General features: G+C 46.6%; 1 protein-coding gene across 1 annotated transcript in view; it reads left to right on the forward strand.

Moving 5' to 3' along the window:
• palm1a (paralemmin 1a) overlaps positions 1-25,729 on the forward strand; it is a 138,847-nt gene that overhangs the window by 48,122 nt on the left and 64,996 nt on the right. Inside the window, exon 2 of the mRNA XM_078424161.1 lies at positions 6,834-6,879. Within this exon, the coding sequence (XP_078280287.1) occupies positions 6,834-6,879 (46 nt within the window). The remainder of the gene's footprint in view (positions 1-6,833; positions 6,880-25,729) is intronic.

The following is a 25,729-nucleotide window of genomic DNA, read 5'->3' on the forward strand; positions in this document are numbered from 1 at the left end:
AGTGCCCTTCCCATCACTAGAAGCTTTGACCTGCACTGCATGAAAGGCAAGGGCTGCTTCACTTTGGTATTTTACCATCTTCAGGAAGGAATCTATTATGTTGTCGATTTATATGAAAGTGTATCGTCCTTTTCCAATTCACTCCTCAATTGACCTTGTGGGGACAGTCCCCATTACAGCAATGTCAGGCTTGGCAGTACCTCTTCCCCACCCGGATACCAGTTCATTCACATTTATTGCCATTTCCACCAGGGTGCAAAGAAATTCCTTGTTCGCATGAAGCTCACGGAGTAAGCAGTAAGCATTCTTGATTAGTACAGGTGTCAGAGGTTATGGGGAGAAGGCAGGAGAATGGGGGTAGGAGGGAGAGATAGATCAGCCATGATTGAATAGCGGAGTAGACTCGATGAGCCGAATGGCCGGATTCTGCTCCTATCACTTGTGATCTTATGATACAGTAATTATAAATACAACAATCGACACAACAGTGAGTGTGAAACAGCAAAATTGTGCAAGATTGTAGTGGAAATTCCGAGCAGTACAAAGGAATATTAAAGTACAACGGTCGTCATGAGCAGACACTTCCTGTCATCCATTGGGTGTGGTGTTGACATCCTGACCTGGTGGTTCATTCCCACAACTCCAAAGTAAAGGTCATAGGTTGGCTTCCTGTGGGGTCATGCAGTTTTGCAGGGATTGCTTGGTATCTGACTGGTCACCAGGAACTCTTTGATGCTTCCTCAACAATTCTGAATGAAGCCCACTGACCTCTCGCCACTCCTTCCTCTCTGTGAAAGCAGAGGGTGCAGAATTCCAGTTTTGGGCTCCAGCTGTGAGTTGCTCCCTGCTGGATCCCAGGCCTGACCAAGCAGCCTGAAAGGGAAGTCATGAGGAGAGACATCCAATTTGCCAGGAGATTACGTTGAAGCAAGCTGCTTCCAAAGATAGAAACTGGGATCTCTCCAGGGACAAAATCTTCAGAGTGCAGAATCTGTTCTGATGCTCTTAGAGCTGATATCTGATAGCCTCGACAAATATGCATAATGCATAACACTTGAATTTTACAATGGCTAATGGTGAACCAGTGCATTAGTGAATGTCTGAAACACAAGATGACATCAGGACTGATGCACACTGCCATCTCCAACAGGGCTTCTGTAAATGTATGTGCCTCATCTTGTAATTAGTTCAACTGTCTCACAGCAAAGTGACCCCTGTACCGGGCCACAGTTCATTCAATCAGATCCTCGCCATAATACAAATGTGGTCACTTAAATAATATGATAACCAGGTCACAAGGTCTCAAATCACGTAGCCCAGTAAACCATTACCTAACTCTATCACTAACTCTTTATCCTATTCTTTAAATCATTAAACCTTTAAATTGCTATCTAACCCGGGGTCACTAACTCTCAATCACATAGCCCTGTAAACCATCAGCTAACTGGCTCGAGGTTGCACAGGACAATTCCATGGATAAAGAAGCAGTCCATCCCAGGCCAGGCAGTGTCAACATTCAGCTACGGACCGATAGATCATCATGTTACATTCGTATCGCACTGTAAATTATGGAGATCCCATTGCTCAACTCCCTGTCCTGAAAGAAGGACAACAAATGTAAGATGCCTTCACGGGCCAGGACAACCTGGTGAAAAAGCCGCCAAACTGCCAGCTTTATCTTTACTCCATGGCCGCACACACTGAAACAGTTCCACTCTAATCCCCAGTCAAATCCAGGCAATGGCTTTCTCCTACACGACACAACCTACACAACATTCAGTTTGACTGGCGTTATTGACCAGAAACATGTAGTCAAAAACATGTCGTTAAAAGAGCAGGGCAGAGGCTGGATACTCCACTACGTGACTCACTCACACCTGGAGTTCTCTGTGCACAGTAGTGGTCCCTTTATTTTAACAAGCATCTTCTGGCATTGAAGGCAGACCAGGCCAATTCTAGTCACCCATCTCAAGTGGCTAAACAAATTAGATCTATATTCTTGGAATTTAAAAGAATGAGTTGAGGCCAGTGTAGGTGAGCTATGATCATATTGAGTTGCGGGATTGGGCTTGAGGGGCCGAGTGGCCTAATGCTGCTTCTATTTGCTTGTGTTCTTCTATTCTTGTGCTGTTGTGAAGTATATAACATCCTGTTGAGATACCTCAACACATAGGAGTACCTCAAGTGAGGGGATAGAGGTACAAGATTGTGGGGCAGTCATTTAAAAAGGAGGCATGCAGGAATCCCTTCTTGCGCACGGTGGGTATCTGTGAAATTCTCTGCCCCAGAGGCTGGATCATCAGGAGGGATTTATAGTGGAAGTGTTTGCATTTTTGGAAGATCGTGGAACTGAGTGTAATGAGGAATAGAAGTGAAGTCAAGGCCACCATAGAACATGCATGGTGATATTTAATGGCAGGGCTGGCTTGAGGGACTTTCTCCTGCTCCTTACGTTCTTGACTGCCTAGACACTTTTCATTATGTAAAAGGCAGACAAGCAGCTCCATCATTACTCAAAGAGCTGGGTGGCACGGTGGCGCAGCAGTGGTATTGCTGCCTTACAGTGCCAGAGATCCAGGGTTGATCCTGACTGTGGGTGCTGTATGTAGGGAGTTTGTACGTTCTCCCCGTGACCTGCGTGCATTTTCTCTGGTATCTCCGGTTTCCTCACACACTCCAAAGATGTACAGGTTTGTAGGTTAATTGGCTTGGTATAATCGTAAATCGCCCCTAATGTGTGTAGGTTAGTGCGGGGATTGCTGGTTGGCGTGGACTCGGTGGGCCGAAGAGCCTGTTTCCGTGCTGTATCTCTAAATTAAACTAAAAGCTCAACACCATTTAGAACAAAGCAGTCAAGCAGCCCCCTTGACTGACACCCCATTCCTCCCCATTCTGCCGCGACCATCCCCCGGAATATTCACTCCCTCCACTTTCAGGGTGGCATGACTGCAGTGTTTCACCATGTGCAAAATGCTCTGGCCTATGCCTTTCCGATAGCACCTCTCAAACTGCTTAGAAGGGCAAGGATGGCAACACAGGAGGGAAGCAAAGTCATTGCAAAACAGATGACTTGCTTGGAAATATATCGCTGTGGCTTTATCCTTGCTGTATCTGCATCCTGGATCTTCTTTCCCAATCGCACTGCGGGATCATCTTCACCAGAGAGTCTAGCACTAGTTCAAGGACAACGTTCATCAACTTCTGAAGGGCAGTTATGGATGGGTAATAAATGTTTGTCTAGTCAGCAACATCCACATCCTGTAAATCAATAGGGAAAAATTGTAAAAGATTATTGAATGATTATTGGAAACATGCAGTGGGTTGTTAAACGCTGAGGCGGCATTAGAAGAGCATAAAGGGCTAGGCAGACCATAATGCTCCAAAGATCTACTCTCAAAGATCAGCAGAGTGTTGGAAGGTGTTGTTGAAGGTGTTATCCTCAGAAGACTGAAGAGATTTGGCATGTCCCCAGTGAATCTTACCAATGTCTACAGATGCACAAAGAACGCATGCTATCAGGATGCATGACACAAAATGCCAGAGTAACTCAGCGTGACAGGCAGCATCTCTGGAAAGAAGGAATGGGTGACGATAAGGGTCTCAAAATGTCACACATTCCTTCTCTCCAGAGATGCTGCCAGTCCTGCTGAGTTACTCCAGCATTCTGTGTCTATCTTTGATTTAAACCAGCATCTGCAGTTCTTTCCGACACTATCAGGATGCATCGCGGCTTGGTACGGCAACAGGTCGAACCAAAGCCACAGGACACTGCAGAGAGTCATGGATGCAGCCCAGTGTATCGCACAGACCTGCCTCCACCTCATCGACTCCATCTACACCACACTGCCTCAGAGAATCAGCCCATATAATACCTGGATACATAGACAATAGGTGCAGGAGTAGGCCATTTGGCCATTGAAGCCAGCATCGCCATTCAATATGATCATGGTGATCAAGCACCACTCACAACACGATCATTCCCTCCTCTCCCATCTCCCATTGGAAACAAGGCACAGTAACTTGAAAGGCCTCACCACCAGATTCAGGTGGTACATGAATTGGGCTTTTGAGTGGACCTCTCGTATGCTGAGGATGTTTTCCTGATCTCCCAATCTACCTCGTTGAGGAAATCACTTTTTTTTAATCTGCACTTCCTCTACAGCTGTAACACGATATTCTGCACCCTGTTTACTTGCTCCTTTGCACCACCTGGTGCACACATGTGTGGTATGATCTGATTGAAGAGCAGACAAAACAAAGTCTTTCACTCTATCTCGGTACACGTGACAATAATATAACTATAGGAATACCACTACCGACCAAGCATTACTTGCCCATAACCTGATAACCAATGTCCAGTCAGAGTTTCTTCAGGACATCTCTCCTGCTTTCATCGCAGTACTGGTGTAAACATGAACCAGAAAGCTGAATTCCAGAGGTGAATAGAATAGAATAGAATAGAATAGAATAGAATAGAATAGAATAGAATAGAATAGAATAGAATAGAATAGGATAGAATAGGATAGAATAGGATAGAATACTTTATTGTCACATGTGACAAGACACACTGAAATTCTTTGCTTGCATACCTTGCCCAGGTATGCAAATAGTCGCCCATAAAGGGCGCTTACTCAGTTACAAATTTGTGAGTCACCAATGAGTGAGACTCATTGCTCTTGACATCAACGTAGCGCTTGACTTGGACAAAAGGAGCCCTAATAATGTTAAAGTCAATGGGCACCAAACGGAAAGCACACTCGTGGTTGGAGTCATATCTTTCACGGCCCTACACATTCATATTTTGTGTTGAGTCATATTGCAGCCCAAGGGGTCCTCATTTGAAACTTTTGGTGACCTCGTTTGTTCAGGAAGCGTGGCTTGTAAAATTAAATTCACGCTGAAAATGACCGTGCTCGTAAGAATATCAGAAATAAAATAAAACGCAATGCTGGAAACTCTCAGCAGGTCGGGCAGCTTCTGTAGAGGGTGCAAACAGATAACGATTCAGATCAATGACCCTTCACACAAAGACCCTTCCTCGGATCAAAGTTCAGAGTTGGCGGGGATGCTCAAACCCTTTTCGCTCAATCCTGTGTCAAACCCCTTCAAAGTGTTAGAATGACCCCACAGTGACCGAACGGTACCTATCAATGCATCAGAAATTTCTCATTGCAATCATCAAATTAAAATCAAGACACAGGAGTCTGCAGCAGATTATTGCCTCAAATTAAAATCAACCAATATCGCTCCACTTAAAATTATATTGATACTATTGCTCAAACTCATGAAGAGCTTTGATACTCAAGATTCAAGTCAAGAGTGCTTATTTGTCATTTACTCCAGATATGAACCATAACAATAACACTTGCTGCAACTTTACAGGTCCATGAGACTATAACTATAAATAAAATATAAATGATCAGTTATTCTAATTAAACTAGACCAAGAAAGTGTAAAACGCCAAAGTACGTGGAACGACCACAGCAATGTAAAGTCCGCAGTGTTCAGTAGTGTTGACGTGGTTGAGGCAGGATTGTAAATTAGTTAGGGTTGTGCAGGATGGTTCAAGAACCTGATTCGTTTAGTTTAGTTTGGAGATGCAGCACAAAAACAGACTCTTTGGCCCGTCGACCAGCGATCCCCGCACATTAACACTATCCTACGCACACTAGGGACAATTTACAATGTTACCAAGCCAGTTAAGCTACAACCCTGTACGTCTTTGGAGTGCGGGAGGAAACCAGAGCTCCCGGGAAAACCCACGCAGGTCACCACGGGTGCTATCTGTAAGGAGTTTGTGCATTCTCCACTCTAAGGAGAACGAACAAGCTCCTTACAGACAGCACCCGTAGTCAGGATCGAACCCAGGTCTCTGGTGCTGTAAGGCAGCAGCACTACCGCTGCACTACCTCGCCGATTATTGATGTTTGATTATTGAAGCTGTTCTTGAACCTGGAGGTATTGGCTCTCAGCCTTCTGATGGTAGCAGAGAGATGAGTGTGTGGCCAGGGTGGTGTGGGCCTTTGATATATTAGCCACCTTTTTGAGGCAGCACATCCAACAGATCCCTTCACTCGTGAGCAGGTCGATCGATACCCACGATGGACCGGGTAATGGCCACCATTCTCCCCAGCCTCTTTCATTCACGAACGTGCGAATTTCTGAACCAGGCCATGATGCAACCGATTAGTGTACTGTGTACTTGTGGCGTCTACAGGGAAAAAAGGCACATTATGGCAGAAGGATCAGTAACCAAAGGACACAAATCCATTGCCAAAAGAACCAGGAGCGAGGTGGTTCCTTACTGGGCAAGATCGCAAAAGCAATCGCCTCAAGGAATATTGGAAGAGGAATTACAGGAATCCTCAAGGGGAATGAGCTGTAAGCTTGTGAAAGATAAATTACAGGTCTCATGAAGGCAGTACAAATTAAAAAACCCTTTCAGTGAGGCTTGGTGTGCTGAAATAAAGATCTGCATGAACCTGACATTTGCTGTCCGAGGCCTCTTGCAGTGTACATTTCTGGTACTTGATTGACGGAGCCATTCATCCCTGTTCCAAATGTGCGGCTTATATTTGAGACTCTTGTTCTGTTCAGGGAATTATGGTACTGTGAGACATTACTGAACAGCATCTCCAAACATCGTTACCGGGTTAGACTGCACTTTGCAGCTGAACCTTCCACAAGCAGACATTATGAGGCTAGACCAGAACAGGTTCTTGAAACTTTCACTGTTCATTGATTTCGGATAGAGTGTATTAACATTTCTTTCAGCAGAAGAACTCTTATTGTTTTTGTTTTTCTCTTACCAAGTATTTTTTTTTCTTCCTTAGGATGTCCGAGACATTGTTTCAGCAGGAGAAGCTCCAAGTGATCACGGTGAGTCTAAATTTAACATCCTAATCTTTCCATTTAAACGCCTCACGGGAATCTTGCTACATTCGGCGAAAGAGATGTCGTCCGAAAATCTAGAATCCCCACTCTCCTTCACTGTAGAAGCCTGTGGGACTTGTAAGGCCAAGGTATCTGCCAGGCCCAGAGAGATACATCTCGACAGCAGTGAGTGAAAATGCTGGAAATACTCTGTCGCTTGGCAGGGCAGCCAAGCTCCCGAATCGGTGCACCTTCGAGTGACCTTGGGTGCCGGGTGACTGTCCCTTGTCTGAGAAAGAGCAGAGGGACACAGGTCAACTTACTGACTGGACGGCTTGGCTCCGGGGTGAAAAGTCTCGACTGGGCACTCTGCTCCTTGTTTCGTCCCTTTGGATGGGGGCCGAGCCTGAGCCCATTCTCTCCTCCAGCCACGGTCCACAGTCCTCCCCATCGGTGAATTGCCAATCGCTCATTCCGTGCAGTCTCCATGAACCAACACGCCCGTGATTGGGACAAACCATCACTCTAATTACTCCCCGCACCTTCACAATTAAATTAATACATTTTCAGAGACGCAAACTTTCAGATATTAAAGGTTTAAATTCCCTGCTTTGTTTTGCAGCAGATGTATTGTGGCGAAGCAGCTATTACATAATATTTTGTGCTGATGGGGCAGTTCTGTTCTTGCTCGATCGATGAGACTATTAAGATGCCCTCTGTGAATACAAAGGCACAGTCTAGCACGGGATAGAGTACTGAAACCAGTTGCTCCAGCTACACAAAGCCCTGCACTGGGCTTCTCTTGGGTTGGCGGGTCCATGGAGAACCACCTCCTACCTTGGGTCAATGTGCCCCTGACTCTCTTACCTGGGCATTGTGGTGCAAGAGACAGGAACGTGCCGGAGATCAGATGCCAGCTTATCTGACCTCCCCCTCTGCTACAGCACTGAGTCTGTGGTCAACCTCAAACCTCGTATCTCGGCTCTTTCTTACATCTAGCAAGGCCCCAATCATTTGAAAAGAATCACTGACCTGGCTGAAAAATGATCAATGATTTTCAACATTTCAATTAATATTCAGTTTTAAAGTAATTTATATTGAACCAGTGAGTTTTAAATAAATGCTTTCTGATATTATTTAAAGGGTCATATTGCATGGAAACAGGCCCTTCTGCCCAACTCGTCAATGCTAACCACGTTTCCAACCGGAGCTACTCCCATTCCCCTATATTTGGCCCTGATCTCACTGCACCTTTCCTGTCTAAATGACTTTTAAACATTGTAATCGTTCCTGATTCTACAGTTTCCACTGGCCCGTCATAAATTTGCTGCAAAAGGCATTGTTGCATCTGCTGCAATGTTCCTTTCATTGTTCAGTGGAGGTTTAGTGCCCAGGAGGGAAATGTTTGGAGTTATGCATGTGCCTGTTCTCACGTCCTTTGTCAGATTTATCTTCAATTCCCAGGCTGAGAGTCAAAACAAAATATCGGAAACAAAGAATCTAAGAGCTGAATCGTAGTGCTCGTGAGTCCAGTGCAGTGCTCGTGAGTCCAACATACTTCTTCCATATTTACACCCAACGTACGTAACGCAGACAACGACAGGAAAAGGACAAGGGGAAAAGGACAAGGGGAAAAGGACAAGGGGATTTGAAGCTTTTCAAGGAGGTAATGGAAATTGGAATACACTATACGATACGATAGATCTTTATTTATCCCAGGAGGGAAATTGATCTGCCAACAGTCATAAAACACAAAATACATGAAACATGAAATTAAAGTGACGAGTGGAAAGGGCTGGGGATGTGCAAAGATTGGGGTGGGGGGGGGGGGGGGGGGGGGGGGGAGGGGTGGGGGGGAGGGGGTGGGGGGGGAGGGGAGTCAGTCTACCCCACGACAGAATGGGGAGGAATTGTACTGTTTGATAGCCACAGGGAAGAAGGATCTCCTGTGGCGTTCTGTCCTGCATCTTGGTGGAACCAGTCTGTTGCTGAAGGTGCTCCTCAGGTTGACCAGTGTGTCATGGAGGGGGTGAGCCGTATTGTCCAGGATACTCCGCAGTTTGAGGAGCATCCGCCCCTCCAAGACCACCTCCCATGAATCCAACACTGCCCCCAGGACGGAGCCAGCCTTCCTGATTAATTTGTTGATCCTATTGGTGTCTGCGGCCTTCGCCCTGCTGCCCCAGCACACGGCAGCGAAGAAGATGGCACTGGCTACCACCGATTGGTAGAACATCTGCAGCATCTTACTGCAGACATTGAAGGAGCGGAGCCTTATCAAAAAATACAGTCGGCTCTGTCCCTTCTTGTACAGGGCCTCAGCGTTCCTGGACCAGTCCAGTTTACCGTCCGGGTACACTCCAGGGTATTTGTACTCCCTGGTAAACTGCACATCCACACCAGTGATGGAGACAGGGGACAGGGGTGTTCCTCTCCTCCTAAAGTCCACCATTAACTCCTTAGTCTTGTTGGTGTTGAGCTGCCGGTGATTCAGCCCACACCACTCAACAAAGTCATTGACGACACCTCTGTATTCAGCTTCCCTCCCCTCACTGATGCAGCCCACAATTGCAGAGTCATCTGAAAACTTCTGCAGGTGGCAGGAGTCCGAGTTATATCTGAAGTCCGAGGTGTAGGTGGTGAACAGGAAGGGAGAGAGGAACGTCCCCTGTGGGGCCCCTGTGTGTAACTTTGGTTGCTCCACTCTTGTCCATTTTTCACTGCCAGTGATGCTGAATCTGACTCAGCAGCTTCTTCTCCAACACCTGTTACCTCAGGACTGTGGATCTCCTGGCATGGACTGTGGAGTTCTGGCTGTATAGACTTAAAGGTCACAGTGCTCATTTATATTCCATTCCCTATGTGCAAAAACAGTGAGTAAAAATAGAGATTCAAAACAGATGACCAGATTGACTAATGTAACCAGTAGATCAAAGCAGAAACTGAACCAGCGGAGCACAGGACTCACGAGCACTATGATTCAGCTCTTAGATTCTTTGTTTCCGATATTTTGTTTTAACTCTCAGCCTGGGAGTTGAAGATTAATCTAACAAAGGACATGAGAACAGGTACATGTATAACTCCAACCAATTCCCTCCCGGGCAATAGACCTCCACTGAACATTGCAGCCGACGCAACATTGCCTTTTACAGCGGATTTATGAAGGGTGACCTCGCTCCCTCCCTCCCCCCCCCCCACCCGACCCCATCACGTCCCCTTCCCCTTCTGCATGGTTCCCTCCGCCCTGGGCGGCACGGTGGCACAGCGGTAGAGTTGCTGCCTTACAGCGAATGCAGCGCCGGAGACTCACTCCTGACTACGGGCGCCGTCTGTACGGAGTTTGTACGTTCTCCCCGTGACCTGCGTGGGTTTTCTCCAAGATCTTCGGTTTCCTCCCACACTCCAAAGACGTACAGGTATGTAGGTTAATTGACTGGGTAAATGTAAAAATTGTCCCTAGTGTGTGTAGGATAGTGTTAATGTGCGGGGATCGCTGGGCGGCACGGACACGGTGGGCCGAAGGGCCTGTTTCCTCTCTGTATCTCTAAACAATTTTTTTTTTTAAATCCAAAACGATTTGGCTCCATTGTTCCTATTTCTGCCCCCCCCCCACCCCCACCCCCAAAGCCATGGTTCCCGTACCCTGTCTCCAAACAAATTCAAAATAATGACAACATAAAAATAACATTTATGTTGGGACAGAACCACACTTTGCTGAGTATGAAACAGTTGTTCTAGCGATAGAGACATTGGATGATTAATCTCTTGCATGTGGAGGAGTCTGGGGATTAAGCTTGTAAATTGAGGATGACTGTGAGGTGGTTTACAGCCATGAAGTCGGCAGCTGGAGTGGGGCAGCACAGCCATTAACACACATTTTCAACGAAATGTATTCTACATCTTAAAAAACGCAGGAGCTTGGTACACAAAGTCTTAGAACATAAAACAAAGGGCAGTACAGCACAGGAACAGTCCCTTCGAACCACTATGTTTGTGCCAAACATGATCCAAGTTAAAGTGATCTCACCTGCCTGAACATGGTCCATATCCCTCTATTCCCTGCACTTCCATGTATCTGTCTAAAAGCCTTTTAAACGGCACTATCGTATCTCCCTCCACCACCACCCCTGGCAATGCGTTCCAGGCCCCCACGATCCTCTGTGTAAAAAACTTGATCTGCGCATTACATTAAAATTTTCCCCTCTCACCTTGTAGCTACGCCCTCTAGCATTGGAGAAAGGGTCTTGACTGTCTACCCTATCTATGCCTCTCATCATTTTATATACTTCTACCAAGTCTCCACTCAAACTCCGACGTTCCAGAGAAAACGATCCAAGTCTATCCAACCTCTCCCTTTACCTGAAACCCTCTAATCCAGGCACCGTTCTGGTAAACCTCCCCTGCACCCTGTCCAAAGCCTTTACATCTTTCCTGCTTGTGTGCATATTCTTTGCAGATGTTTCTGGATTTGGTTTCTTGCCATGGAAAACAGTATGAATGCCTGTTATTATTATTCACATCTTTCACAAGGTTTCTTGGAGTCAAAAGTGCAGGAATTCAAACAATGAAGGCTGATTAGCCATTTGTTAGCTGGTGTAATGTGAATGTCCTGTTCCTTGTCTACTTGTTTATTGGACAAAGATGTTTTCCTTTATGATCTGTGACAGAGCAAGATGCACCAGTCCCATGAAGGAAGTCAGTGGCCGTGGGATGAGTGCAGTGTCCAAGCCTGTAGCAAGTTGGCTGCCCGTTGTTGGTGGGTTAATTATCGAGATGTTGGGATTTGAAACCAGCCTTCTTCAGAGCAACCCTTCAATAACCTTCCAGCCTTCCAGACCCTGCGTCTGGCACTGCTAGATCTCGTGGATCAAGACCCTTGCGCAACCTTCCAGCAGTTGGTTTAATTCTCCTGACTTGCACGATAGGCAGAAATGCTAGAGTAACTCAGCGGGACAGGCAGCATCTCTGGAGGGAAGGAATGGGTGACATTTCGGGTCGAGACCCTTCTTCAGACGAAACTTCACCCATTCCTTCTCTCCGGAGATACTGCCTGGCCCACTGAGTTTCTCCAGCATTTTGTGCCTATCTTCGGTGTAAACCAGCATCTGCAGTTCCTTCCTACACATTTTGTATGTACTAATAGACAGATGTGTAAAAGATCATAGTATCTTGGAGTCACAGCGCACAACAACAGATCCATCAGAACACCAAGCGTACAATGACCATCAAACGCCTGTTTACACTAATCCTACATTTTCACCCCTCGCTTCCCTATGCTCCAACTAGGTGTGCACCCATTTCTCCCACTATCATTCTCCCCCCTTTCTCTTTCTCCCCGCCCCCCCCCCCCCCCCCCCCCCCCTTCTCTTCTACCTAGATCACTTCTGCTGGCTTCATATTTCACTGATCTTCTCTCCTTATCTTACAGCCCTTTGTCTCCTTTTTTCCTCTGGCCTTTGTCATTTACTACACCCATTTGTCAATCAAATCCCCCTCACCTGTATCCACCTATCACTCGCCAGGCCTTGTCCTGTCTTCCTGCCCATCTCTTTTCCAGCTCTCTCTCCCCCCCCACCCCTCCCCACTTTAATCAGTCTGAAGAAGGATTCCAACACAAAATGTCACCTATCCATGGCTTCCAGAGATGCTGCCTGACCAGCTGAGTTACTCCAGCACTTTGTGGTTTTTTTTGTAAACCAGCATCCACAGTTCCTTGTGTCTAAACTAATCTCCTTTTACTGCCCCCCCCCCCCCCCCCCCCTCCTTCCTCCCCTGGTCTCAGTCTGTTAATCCTCCACCACATGTGCTTCCTGCATTTGGCTGACGTTAAATCTCACTGGGGATGATTCAGTGTGGCACATCTGCCCTTCAATAAACTTCATCCCACCTGACACTGTGCCAACCCACACTTAACTGGTGGAAGAAGTCTCAATCAGTGGTAGGATACTGCTGCTGTCATCTTGAAGCCCAGGCCCAGAAAAACTACAGCAGCTCTCCAACTTTGCGCTCGGATCACAAAGGTTTAAAATGCTTAAAGAGTACGTAAGAATGTCTCGGAAATCATATGATATTGGTTTTGGTTTAATATTATCAGCTGCACCAAGAGATAACGAAATACTTTGATATGAAGGCTATCCAGGTAAATCGTACCATACATCAGTACACCAGGTAGTGCAAAAGAGAAAGTAAACAGAGTGCAGAATATAGTGTCACAGATGCAGAGAAAGTGCAGGGGGGGAAAAAGGCAATGGGCACAACAAGGTAGGTTGGAAGATCGGTGAATACAGTCTTAGCTTATGAGAGGTCTGTTCAAAAGTCTGATAACATTGTGGAAGAAGCTGTTCTTGAATCTGGTCATACATGCTTTTGTGTCTTCTGTCAGACGGGAGAGGGGAGAGGAGAGAATGACTGGGGTGTGAGTGGTGCTTGTTTATGTTGGCTGCTTTCCATGGCAGCTTGAAGTATGGATGGATTCAATGGGGAGGGGAGGGGAGGTTGGTTGGTGTGTGGATCTGGATACAATGCTCTCTATGGTGCATCTGTAGAAATTGGTAAGGGCTATTGAAGACATGTTGAATTTCCTGAGCCTTCTGAGGAAGTTGAGGTGCCGGTGTGCTTTCTTGCCCCTGGCATTTATGTGGTTGGATGAGGACAAATTGTAGATGATATTTATACCAAAGAACCTCATGCTCTCGTCCATCTCCATTTCACCACCATTGATACAGACTCTACCCGGCTTCGAAAGTCGATGACCGCTTCCTTCATTTTGGTGACATTGAGGGAGAGGTTGTGGTCTTCACACCACGATAACAGGCTTTCTGTCGCCTTCCTGTTTCTATTGTTTTATCATTGTTTGAGATCCAGTGATGTTATCTATGAGCTTGTAATTGGTGTTTAGAGCAGTCTTTGGCCGGTTGTGAGTGTAGAGGGATTGTACAGTGAGGAGCTCAGAACACTGCCTTTTGGGGCACTGAAATTGTGAAGTACAGTGGGGAATGGTTGACATATTCTTACTGATTGTGGTCGATGGGTCAGGAAGCCAAGGATCCAGTTGCAAAGATGGTGCTGAGTCCTTGGTCCAGGGGTTTGGAGATGGGTTTGGTTATGATTATGATGTTGATGGCAGATAACATTATTGAGTCAATAAATAGCAGTCTGACAAGGGTGCCCTTGTTAACAGATTGATAAATAATACAATACCACTGAAAATTAATACATTTAAAAAAATTAAAATTTGCAATTGTTAACCAAATGTAAAAGCTGTTCAGAGATTCGATGCAGAAGAACAAATTATAAATAATGAATGTGTGGAAAGGAACTGTAGATGCTGGTTTACACTGAAGATAGACACAAAATGCTGGTGCAATTCAGGCAGCATCTCTGGAGAAAAGGAATAGGTGGCGTTTTGGGTCGAGACCCGTCTTCAGATAAACAATTAAACTTATTTAAATAATGTTAGTTTGACGTCTGTGGTGGGAAAATTAATGGAAAAGATACTTAGGGACACTATATATAATTATTTGGATAAACAAGGCCTGATTAGAAACAGTCAACATGGATTTGTGCCTGGAAGGTCATGTTTGACTAATCTTCTTGAATTTTTTGAAGAGGTTACCAGGGAAATTGATAAGGGTAAGGCTGTGGATGTTGTCTATATGGACTTCAGTAAGGCATTTGACAAGGTTCCACATGGAAGGTTGATTAAGAAGGTTAAATCATTGGGTATTAATAGTGAGGTTGCAAGATGGATTCAACAATGGCTGAATGGGAGATACCAGAGGGTAATGGTTGACAATTGTATGTCAGGTTGGAGGCCAGTGTCTAGTGGAGTACCCCAAGGATCTGTGTTGGGTCCACTGTTGTTTGTCATTTACATTAATGATCTGGATGATGGTGTGGCAAATTGGATTAGTAAATATGCCGATGATACTAAGATAGGTGGTGTAGTTAATAATGAAGTAGAGTTTCAAAGTCTACAGAGAGACTTGGGCCTTTTGGAAGGGTGGGCTGAAAGATGGCAGATGGAGTTTAATGCTGATAAGTGTGAGGTGCTGCATTTTGATAGGACAAATCAAAATAGGACGTACAGGGTAAATGGTAGGGAATTGAGGAATGCAGTGGAACAGAGGGATCTGGGAATAACTGTGCATTGTTCCCTGAAGGTGGAATCTCATGTGGATAGGGTGGTGAAGAAGGCGTTTGGTATGCTTGCCTTTATAAATCAGAGCATCGAGTATAGAAGTTGGGATGTAATGTTAAAATTGTACAGGGCATTGGTGAGGCCGAATCTGGAGTATGGTGTGCAGTTCTGGTCGCCAAATTATAGGAAGGATGTCGACAAAATGGAGAGGGTACAGAGGAGATTTACTAGAATGTTGCCTGGGTTTCAGCACTTAAGCTACAGAGAGAGGTTGAGCAGGTTGGGTCTTTATTCTTTGGAGCGTAGAAGGTTGAGGGGGGACTTGATAGAGGTTTTTTAAATTTTGAGAGGGACGGACAGAGTTGACGTGGGTAGGCTTTTCCCTTTGAGAGTGGGGAAGATTCCAACAAGGGGACATAGCTTCAGAATTGAGGGACAAAAGTTTAGGGGTAACATGAGGGGTAACTTCTTTACTCAGAGGGTGGTGGCTGTATGGAATGGGCTTCCGGTGGAAGTGGTGGAGGCAGGCTCGATTTTATTATTTAAGAGTAAATTGGATAGGTATATGGATAGGAGGGGATTGGAGGGTTATGGTCTGAGTGCAGGTAGATGAGACTAGGTCAGGGAGAATGGTCGGCGTGGACTGGTAGGGCCGAACGGGCCTGTTTCCGTGCTGTAGTTGTTATATGGTTATATGGTTATATGGTTAGTTAACGGATAAGTGTGCTTCAGTTAGCTTGAACAATGTAAACTACCTGAAACTTACCTCTTTGTCTTGAAGCCACTCCTTTTCCTTGAAATGATGGTGGAAGCACGGAACTTGTGCAGGATACTATGTGAAGCTGGTTCAGTGCCCAAAGCTCAGCGCAACTGCTGAGAAGCTGCAGAGAGTTGGCACAGTCGCTCCATTTGAATCTATCACAGCAATCCAGTTAATACCACTCCAAGGCTATTTTTTTCCTTGAGGTTTATGCAACTTCCTTCTGAAAGCTACCATTGAATTTTTATCAATCACAATATCAGGCAATGCATTCCGAATCCCAACGACTCATTGTGTAACGGAGTGTTTCCCATCGAACGCTGGTTCCCTTGGCCAAACATCTTCAATTTGTGGCCTTTCGCTACTATATCAAGCCATCATCCATTAGTTTCCTATTGATTTCCTTTGTTTAAACCTTTCATGATTTAAACACCGCGACCAAATTTCCTCTTTGCCTTTTCCGAGGAGACTGATCCAGCTTCTCCAATCTCTCCAAGTTACTGTAATCCCTCATCGCGAAAACTATTCAAGCCATGTCAAGTCAAGTTGAGTTTATTCTCACATGCAGAAGTGCACGGGGCATCACATTGGCACAGTGGTAGAGTGGCTGCCTTACAGAGACCTGGGTTTGATCCTGACTACAGGTACAATCTGTACGGAGTTTGTACGTTCTCCCTGGGACGGCGTGGGTTTTCTCTGGGTGCTGCAGTTACCTCCAAGATTCCAAAGACCTGCAGGTTTGTAGGTTAATTGGCTTCTGTGATTTGTAAAATTGTCACTCGTGTGTAGGATCGTGCTGGTGTGATCGCTGGTCAGCGCGGACTCAGCGGGCTGAAGGGCCTGTTTCCACACTGTGTCAGTAAAGTCTAAAGAGTCTACAGTGAGGTACAAGTGCAATGAAAATCTTGCTCACAGCAGCATCATAGGCACATTGACTCATACAACACGCAAAAACATGATTCATGAATTACAGGTAATTGATAATAAAAATGTTATGACTGGGATGAAATGACGTTACCTGGGTGCGACAGGTGGAGGTGGTGGGTACATGACCCACCAGCAAAGGCCTGCTTTTACATCCATCCTGTGCTTTTAATGCTTGGGTCACCTTTTACCCCACATCCTGCCCCAATCACTCAGCGACTGAATACTGAGTGCTCTAGTATTCAAGTTTAGTTTAGTTTAGTTTATTATTGTCACATGTACCAAGGTACTGAAGAGCTTTATGTTGCATGCTATCCAATCAAAGAAAATAATGTACATGATTACAATTACTCCTTCTATAATGTACAGATCAATGATCTGTAAAGGGGACAACATTTAGTACAAGATTCACTTTTCCACTCATGGGAAAAACTCAAATGAGGGGATGGACTTTCAAGACTGAGGGGGAGGGGGAGAGCAGCTAAAACAGAGGCATGTGGAACAACTTCTTGCAGGGAACTGGCCAAAACGTGGCCAAAAAATGGCGGATGGAAAGTATCGCAGACATGTGCGAAGTGAAGCAATTTGGAAAGATAAACCAGTGCAAGACATACACAGCTCCTTGGAAAGTGTTGTTGAATAGAGAGACCTCGGGGTGCAAGTACATATAGTTCCCTAAAAGTAGCGACACAGTTAGACAAAGGTGGTGGGAAATTAGGGGTGTCAACTATCTCACTCCCAAATATGGGACAAGGTGACGTCACCGCCCCGCGCCCCACGTGACCTCACCCAGCCAGCGGCCACGTGCCCCTGTTCCACGAATGGCGGGCCAGGAGGCAAGTTGCTATGCAACCTGTTAGGCGAGCACACTCGGCCCCGCTCCCCGAACACACTCCATCCACCTACACAGTCTCGGCCTATAGCGGCCCATGGGCCTACAGCGGCCCGTACAGGACAAACCAATTTAGCCCAAAATACGGGATGTCCTGGCTAATACAGGACAGTTGGCAACCCTATGGGAAATGCAAATGGTTGAGGGTTGAGCACAAGTGTTGGATAGGCATGTAAGAGCTGAACAAGACGTTGGTGTGACCCCACTTGGAGCATTGTATGCAGTTCTGGTTGCCATTCTTTGTTCCATTACCATTGCGAATGAACAATTAAACTCTCTTGATTCTATAATCTGGAGATGGTGCAGAAAAGATTCACAAGGATGTTTCCAGGACTGGAGGGCTTGAGTTATAAGCGGAGGCAGTATAGACTGGGGCTGTTTTCCCCAGAACAAGGGGTGACCAGAAAAAAATTATAAAATCATGAGAAGAGATATCTCAGATAGTTCCATTATTTTCCCCAGGATAGAAGTGCCTAAAACTAGGTTTAAGATGAGAGGGGAAAGGTTTAAAGGGGATTTGAACAACAAGTTTTTCACACAGAGGTTGGTAGGTTAATGATAGGAACTGCCAGAGGCAGCGATAAGGGAAGGTACAAATACAATGTTTAATAGACATTTGGAGAGATATGTGGATAGGAATGGTTTAGAGGAATATGTGTCAAATAGAAGCGAATGGGACTAGCTCAGATAAGCACCCTAGTTGGCATGGACAAGTAGGCAAGGAGCTTGTTTCGATTCTTTATAATTCCTTGACTAAATAATGATATAAAACGCCAACTGATCCAATGACACTGCCAGGACAATGTTGGAAATCATTAACCATTAAAGCTGCTTTGATCTTGGCCTGGGCACCGTAGATTGCCTCAACTCCTTGTGGGAGGCAGGCACTCCAGTCCATGACCCCATGAACTGTGCCGGTGAACAGAGGCCGGTGGAGCCGGAGGGAGGGCCTTGCCAAGCTGGGTTCCATGGCCACTGAGGTAATGCCCCTATGCCGAATAGGCAAAGATCTAGTGGCAGCGTTGGTGAACCTCAGTGAGAATCAGAGAACCAACATGTCTCGTCACGGCCCCAGGACCTGGAACAGCACTTTACATCCAGCAAATTATTTAAGAAGCACCATCATCGTTGCAATACCCTCTTAAATCCCCAGGTTGCCAGCACACTAGCTCAACTGAGTAAAGTTTAAATTGCAAGAACAATTTAAATTGCAAATGTAATGAAAAGACTTGCTGGTGAGGACCGTGGCCGACGGTAGAAAGCTGTTCACAGACAGCAGCTCGGTCAGACGCTTCCAAGAAAAGGCTGCAGAGGAAATCCTCTCGGCTGCTCATTGTTTGTGTCTCTTGTGGGATTCTTTCAGTGAATTCCGGTCACATAAATCTTATCGTGGAACTCGGAACATCAATTGGTTGCTGTTGGCTTCCACTGGCTGACTGCAGAAAGGAAAAGATATTTTGCATCATTAATTCACACCTAATCGCTTTACGAGAAAAGAAAAAGTGATTTCATTTTGCTTCCAAGGAACGCTGACTGGCTCTCAGATTTCTAATCCAGTAACGTTCTCCAAGATAGACCAGAACCAGAGAGCCTCTGGCATCCTGTGTCGGGGGGGGAGGGGGGGGGAATTGAAAGTGGGGATTCAATGCAAAATTATACCTAATTCATAAACTCTGTGATTGTAACAATAAGCACGGCAGAGTGGCGCAGCAGGTAGTGCCACTGCCTCACAGTTCCAGGAACCCAGGCATTTAGGCAGACACCTGAATAGACAGGGATTTGAATAATATAGGATTTAAAGCGTGCAGTTTATATTGACGTCATGTTCGACATTTACATTGTTTTTTTGTCGTTTTTCTAAATCAAATAATGTATTCAATTATTTTAAAACAATATTTACAATGCAATAAAACAAAACAGAAACCACCACCAGAATACAATACAAACAAATGTACCAAATGAAACTATTATACAACTATATTACAATCCCAGTCTAGGATGCATCCAATCCCCGCCGTGCCCAACAGTCCCGCAAATCCCCCAGGATACCCGTGGACAGCGCGTAATCCCTCTCCAACACCACCGGGGCGCGTATGTAACCCCGGAAAACGGGTAGGCAGCTGGCTCGAGCAGAGCCCTCTTCCGCCTGGCGCCGTGAGTTGCGGATGGCCAGCTTGGCCAGGCCCAGGAGCAACCCAACCAGGACATCCTCGGCCCTGCCCTCTCCCCTACGCACAGGGTGTCCAAAGATGAGGATTATGGGTGAGAAGTGCAGCCAAAAGGCAAGGAGTAGCCCCTTTAGATATTGGAACAGGGGCTGCAACCTCACACACTCCATATACACGTGGTACACAGACTCACACACTCCATATACACGTGGTACACAGACTCACACACTCCATATACACGTGGTACACAGACTCACACACTCCATGTACACATGGTACACAGACTCACACACTCCATATACATGTGGTACACAGACTCACATACTCCATGTACACGTGGTACACAGACTCACACACTCCATATACATGTGGTACACAGACTCACATACTCCATGCATGCGTGGTACACAGACTCACACACTCCATGTACACGTGGTACACAGACTCACACACTCTATGTACACATGGTATACAGACTCACACACTCTATGTACATGTGGTACAGACTCACGCACTCCATATACACGTGGTACACAGACTCACACACTCCATGTACACCTGGTACACGCACTCTTCCAGCCCGCTGAAGTGGCAGGCGGCTGGCGAGTCTGTGAACCGAGCGAGAAACAGGTTGCAGGGGACCACTGGGGGCAGTACCCTCCACCCCAGGTCCCTAATGGAGAGGGGCAGAATCCCTGCATAGGGGGACCCCCACCGGGGGACCCCTCGCGACCGTAAGGCAACACCGACCGCCACTTAGTGTCCGGACGGTGGACCAGGGCAAGGAAGCGCAGGGTGTGGAGGGGGAGCCCTATAGGACACGCCTCCCTGCGCCTCGGAGGGAGGTGAAGGGTGTGGAGGAAATGTGGCTCATGTTGTGCGGGTCCGGCTCCCGGGAAGGATTACGGTGCCTGGGTCCGACGAGTACTTCCGGCTGAGCGGGGGTTTGCTCAGCCGCAAGTACTCCACACGTTTGAGCCCCCCCCCCCTCCCGTCACCCAGCGGGGCAGGCATGGACATTGTGGGGTGAAGGGCCTGTTCCTGCGCTGTACTGTCCTACGTCCATGTTCTATGACTCACCCTTTATGGACCTGCACTGTCGATCATCATTCAATCTTTCCTCTTCTGTGACTCCAGTCCCACATCAAGGCAGTTGAGTCTGACTTGTCTGAAGTCACCAATCACTGCCTTCCCGTGCCTAAACAACAGACAATGGCTGCGGGCTCTGAGGAAGGTGCCCACATCCCGAAAGCCTGATACCCACTCCTCCCCCGAGCTGGGCATTGCCAGGTCCACTGTCGCAGGTCAAACAGCCAGGAAAGAATAGTTGGGCACTGCCCCCTCATGGGCAGTTTGTGACAGGCAATAAATGCTGCCCTTGTCAATCCTGTGAGCTAATAAAAACAAATTAATTATTGGGCAGTACGGTGGCGCAGCAGCAGAGTTGCTACCTTACAGTGCTTACAGTGCCAGAGAGCCGGGTTCGATCCCGACTTTGGGTACTGTCTGTACAGAGTTTGTACGTTCTCCCATGACCATGTGTTTTCTCCAAGATCGGTTTCCTCCCACACTCCAAAGACAGGTCTGTAGGTTAATTGGCTTGGTATTAATGTAAAATGATCCCTAGTGTATGCAGGATAGTGTTAATGTACAGGGATCGCTAGTCAGCGTGGACTCGGTGGGCAGAAGGGCCTGTGTATCTCTAAACTAAACTGAACTAAACTAAGTAGGTGATTACTCCCTCTTGCCTGCTCTGTCATTCAATGGGATCAGGGCAAAATCAGTAAATAAAATGACAAGTGCTAGAATCTAAAGAAAATGAAATGCAAGTCAGGCAACATCCGTGAAGAGAGAAACAAAGGGGACATTTCAAGTAGAAATACTTCATAGGAACTGGAAAAGTGAGAAAACAAGTTAGATTTAAATTGCAAGAGGGTGGGGAAGAGATGGAGAGGAGAAAGGGAAGATATATATCCCTGATAGGATGAGGCCGTCGTTGTCATGGTGATACACCCCACCTGGTCAGAGGCCATCTTATCCATCCCTCCTCCAGTCCTCTTTGCAACTAAAACCAACTTGCTTTCTCTGCTTCCCAGTTCTTGCAAAGCGTCTTCACCCCGAAACCTTTGCTCTGTTTCTCTTTCCACAGATCAGGGTTAATTCTTGAGCTCAGGTTCACATTCAGCCCAATCCCCTGATTTGTTTTTTCACAGAACTCAAAGACCTATTGTTCTCAGGCTTGGGTGGACTCCAGAAATGGACACCCACTGCTCCCTGCCATAGAACATTGCCAAGATTCACAACCGTCTGAGTGAATACATTCCTCTCCAGACTAAGTCTGGCCAAAGACTCCAGCCAGAGGAAGCCGCCCTTCAGGACTCACTCTGCTGAGTCCTTTTAGAGTTTAAAATGCAGGATTAACTTTCACTCAACTCTCCAGACAAAGAGATCAGCCCCATCTGTACAATCTCTCCTCTTAGATCAAGCCTATTGTTTCAGGGATAGTATGAACAAATCCTCATTGTTCTGCCTCTGTGGCAGGTGTGTTCTCCCCAAGATGCAACAAATGAATGGTCAGGCCTGAGGGAGTATTGAGGAGCAGAGGGACCTCAGTGCACAAGGAGCGGGGAGACCTCAGTGCACAAGGAGCGGAGGGATCTCTGAGTACAAGGAGCATAGGGACCTCAGTGTATAAATCCAAGATGGTGCCCAACCCAGGCGACTCTTTATGTGCTAGTCACAGAGGTGGATCTGCAATCGCGCATTACAATCGCACCACGCTTTTAAATCTCTACTCCCTTTATCGTGTATCAGTACGATGTGAATAACTCGATTGTAATCATGTATTGTTTTTCCAGTGACTGGTTAGCACGCAACTAAAGCTTTTCACCATACCTTGGTACACATGACAATAAACTAAACTCAAACTCAATCTCAGTGTATAAGGCGCATAGGGACCTCAGTGTACACGGAGCTGGGGGATCTCTGTGTACAAGGGACAGGGGGGCCTCAGTGTACATGGAGCAAGGGGACCTCAGTGTACACGGTGCAGGGGGATCACAGTGTACAAGGAGCAAGGGGACCTCAGTGTACACGGAGCAGGGGGATCTCAGTGTACATGGAGCAGGGGGATCACAGTGTACAAGGGGCAGGGGGACTCAGTGTACAAAGAGAAGGGGGGGGGGGGGGGTGGCTCAGTGTACAAGTGCAAGGATCCCTGAAGGTGGCCTCACAGGTAGGTAGATAAGGTGATGAAAACTCCATATGAGGGAACCTGCCTTCATTTGTTGGGCCTTAAACTATGGGATCAGGAAGCTTACAGTACAGCTTCATAAAACATTAGCTTATAAGAAATTGCAGCTGGAATAGTGTGTAAAGTTCTGGTCACAGCACTATGGGAAGTTTGTAGCCGACCTGGGGAGGGCACAGGGGAGGATATTATTGCCTTTAGGTGCGAACTGCTCATGGCACTCAGGGAAACAGAGACAGGCCTTCCTGCAGCAGTGGTTCAGTGAGTCAGCATTCCTGATCAGCGTTAATCAAGGTTACGGCCAAGCAATCTCTCCACTGGCAAACATTAGCATGACTGATAACCCCACTCAACACAATTACTTTGTTTCTGGCACCATGTCCTCCATCCCATTTGTGTGCCTGTGCCCAAGAAAAGTAATCGGTAAGAGTGGAAGGTCACCCCATACAATTATACTGTATTTGTGTACATAATAAGCAATGAAATAATAAGCTGGCTGTGAGTGCAGGGTGGGGGGAGGCACGACTTTAGGCTTCCTGATGCTATCTCTCACTGCTTTGCTCAGCAGTGGGTCAATTATTGAGCAGGTCTAAGGTACTTTATTCCAGGGAGCAGAGTGGGAGAGCAGTGGCCTACTGCCTTGTAGGATGTCCATCTGCTGATGGTGATAGAGTGCAGACAGCTACAGGCTGTGCAATGTACCAACCCCACCCTTTCCCACCCGTACCCATGCACGCCCCCACCACACCCCAAACCACCTCCCCCTCTCAATAGACAATAGGTGCAGGAGTAGGCCATTCGGCCCTTCGAGCCAGCACCACCATTCAATGTGATCATGGCTGATCATTCTCAATCAGTACCCCGTTCCTGCTTTCTCCCCATACCCCCCGACTCCGCTATCCTTAAGAGCTCTATCTAGCTCTCTCTTGAACGCACCTTCAAAGATTCAATGACACTTTATTGTCACATACCTAGGTACAGGAAAATGCATACAACCCGGTAAAATCATCCAGCAGATCTCACCTAGGCAGTGCACACGGGTCGCCACCTGTCTGGCACCGACAAAGTTACAAAAGTTCTCCCAACTGTTCTATCTACTGCTTGTTGCCACAAGTGGTAGTAGCCTCCATCCCTCCTTCCTCCCCCCCCCCCCCCCTCACCGCCAGGCCCCCCCATTGGTGTCGACGGTCCACCTCGCTCTCAAAGCTCCACCTCGCTCACAGGTTCCCCCCTCTTGCTCTCGGCGGCACGGGTCCCGTTGACGCTGGTGGTTCGGGGTGTCCCCCGGTGTGCATGCCCTCCACGGTTCCCTTCCTGCCGGAGGGTGAGCTGTGAGCTGTGAGCTTGAGTGGGTGGCCCAGGGGCAGGTGTATGAGACCTGAGGATATTAGCTACCTAAACCTGGTGGAGCTGTGAATGATGAAGACGCTCGTTAAAGGGTAGAGCAGAACATAGATCAGTTGTTAATGGTGGGCAGCGAAATGGCACGTGGAGTTTAATCCGGGGTGATATGAGGTGTTGAACACTGACAGGTCAAATGTAAGAGGAAAGTGTACAGTAAATGGCAGATTCTTAGACGCATTGATGTACAGAGGGATCTTGGGGTTCAAGTTCATAGCTGCCTGAAATTGGTGAAACAAATGGAGTGGTAAAGAAGGCATGCAGCATACTTCATAGTATTAAGTATAAAAGCTATTAAGTTAAAGTACACGTGGCAAGAGTGGGGGATACAAGGCCGTGTAAATAGATGGTGAGCATCTGTTAGGAGGTGCATTAGTTCAGGCCAGCTGGTTGAAAGGGCGCCAGAGTTTGCTGAATTCGAGGTTTAGTTGGCATGACTCAAATTTAGTCTCTGATCTGAAATAGCAACTGCTTCAAAAAAAAAGTAAAGTGTCCTGATCAGTTCTTCTCTACATGTGTCCATGCGGGGAATCTCTACCCCATGAGGATCTCAGTTGCTGTTGAATTCATGCTAATTGACATGCAAATTGTGTTTCCTCGTCTCTGTCTTGCCGATTTTCCTGTAACATGAAACCTTGTATCCCATCAGTTTAAGGGAACAGACCGGTGATAACACAATCAAGGGTTCATGCAGGCTTGTCTCATTCCTTCTAAGACCCTGAAGTGGCTCTCATTTGGGCCAACAAACACCTAAATCTCCTTTAAGGATTCACTCAGCCTGACACAATTTCTGCATTTGTTTTAATAGCAACAAAAAACTCGGCACAACAGCCCAATTAAGTTAATTATACATCACATTCAAAGTGTGAAAAGTAGACAGAGTATCTCCACTATTGTCAAGAATCTATTCTAAAGTTCAACTTATGATCCATGTCAGTCTCTCATGATGAATGCAGCTGAAAAGTCTGTTCCCATTTCCATCCACAGACCTCTTTCCTGTTCACCTTTTAGTTGTTCTAAGTAAGACCTTGGTTTCCTCTGATTGTGTGCAGTAGTTGCTGGAGTTTCCTCGGACTTATCTATTGCTAAACTATGGAAACATTTTTGTTTAACTCTTTTTTGTCTTTGTTTATGAGCAGAAAGCAATTCTTGGCATTTTCCAGCTTTCTTCTCCCCGCCTACAATCAGTCTGAAGAAGGGTCTTGACCCAAAACATCACCTATCCATGTTCTCCAGAGATGCTACCTGACCTCCTGAGTTACACCAGAACTCAGTGTCTTTCTGTTGTGTATCATTCACATTTTCCTCTTCCATAAGACTC

This window comes from Rhinoraja longicauda, chromosome 28 (assembly GCF_053455715.1).
Source record: "Rhinoraja longicauda isolate Sanriku21f chromosome 28, sRhiLon1.1, whole genome shotgun sequence".
NCBI lineage: Eukaryota > Metazoa > Chordata > Chondrichthyes > Rajiformes > Arhynchobatidae > Rhinoraja > Rhinoraja longicauda.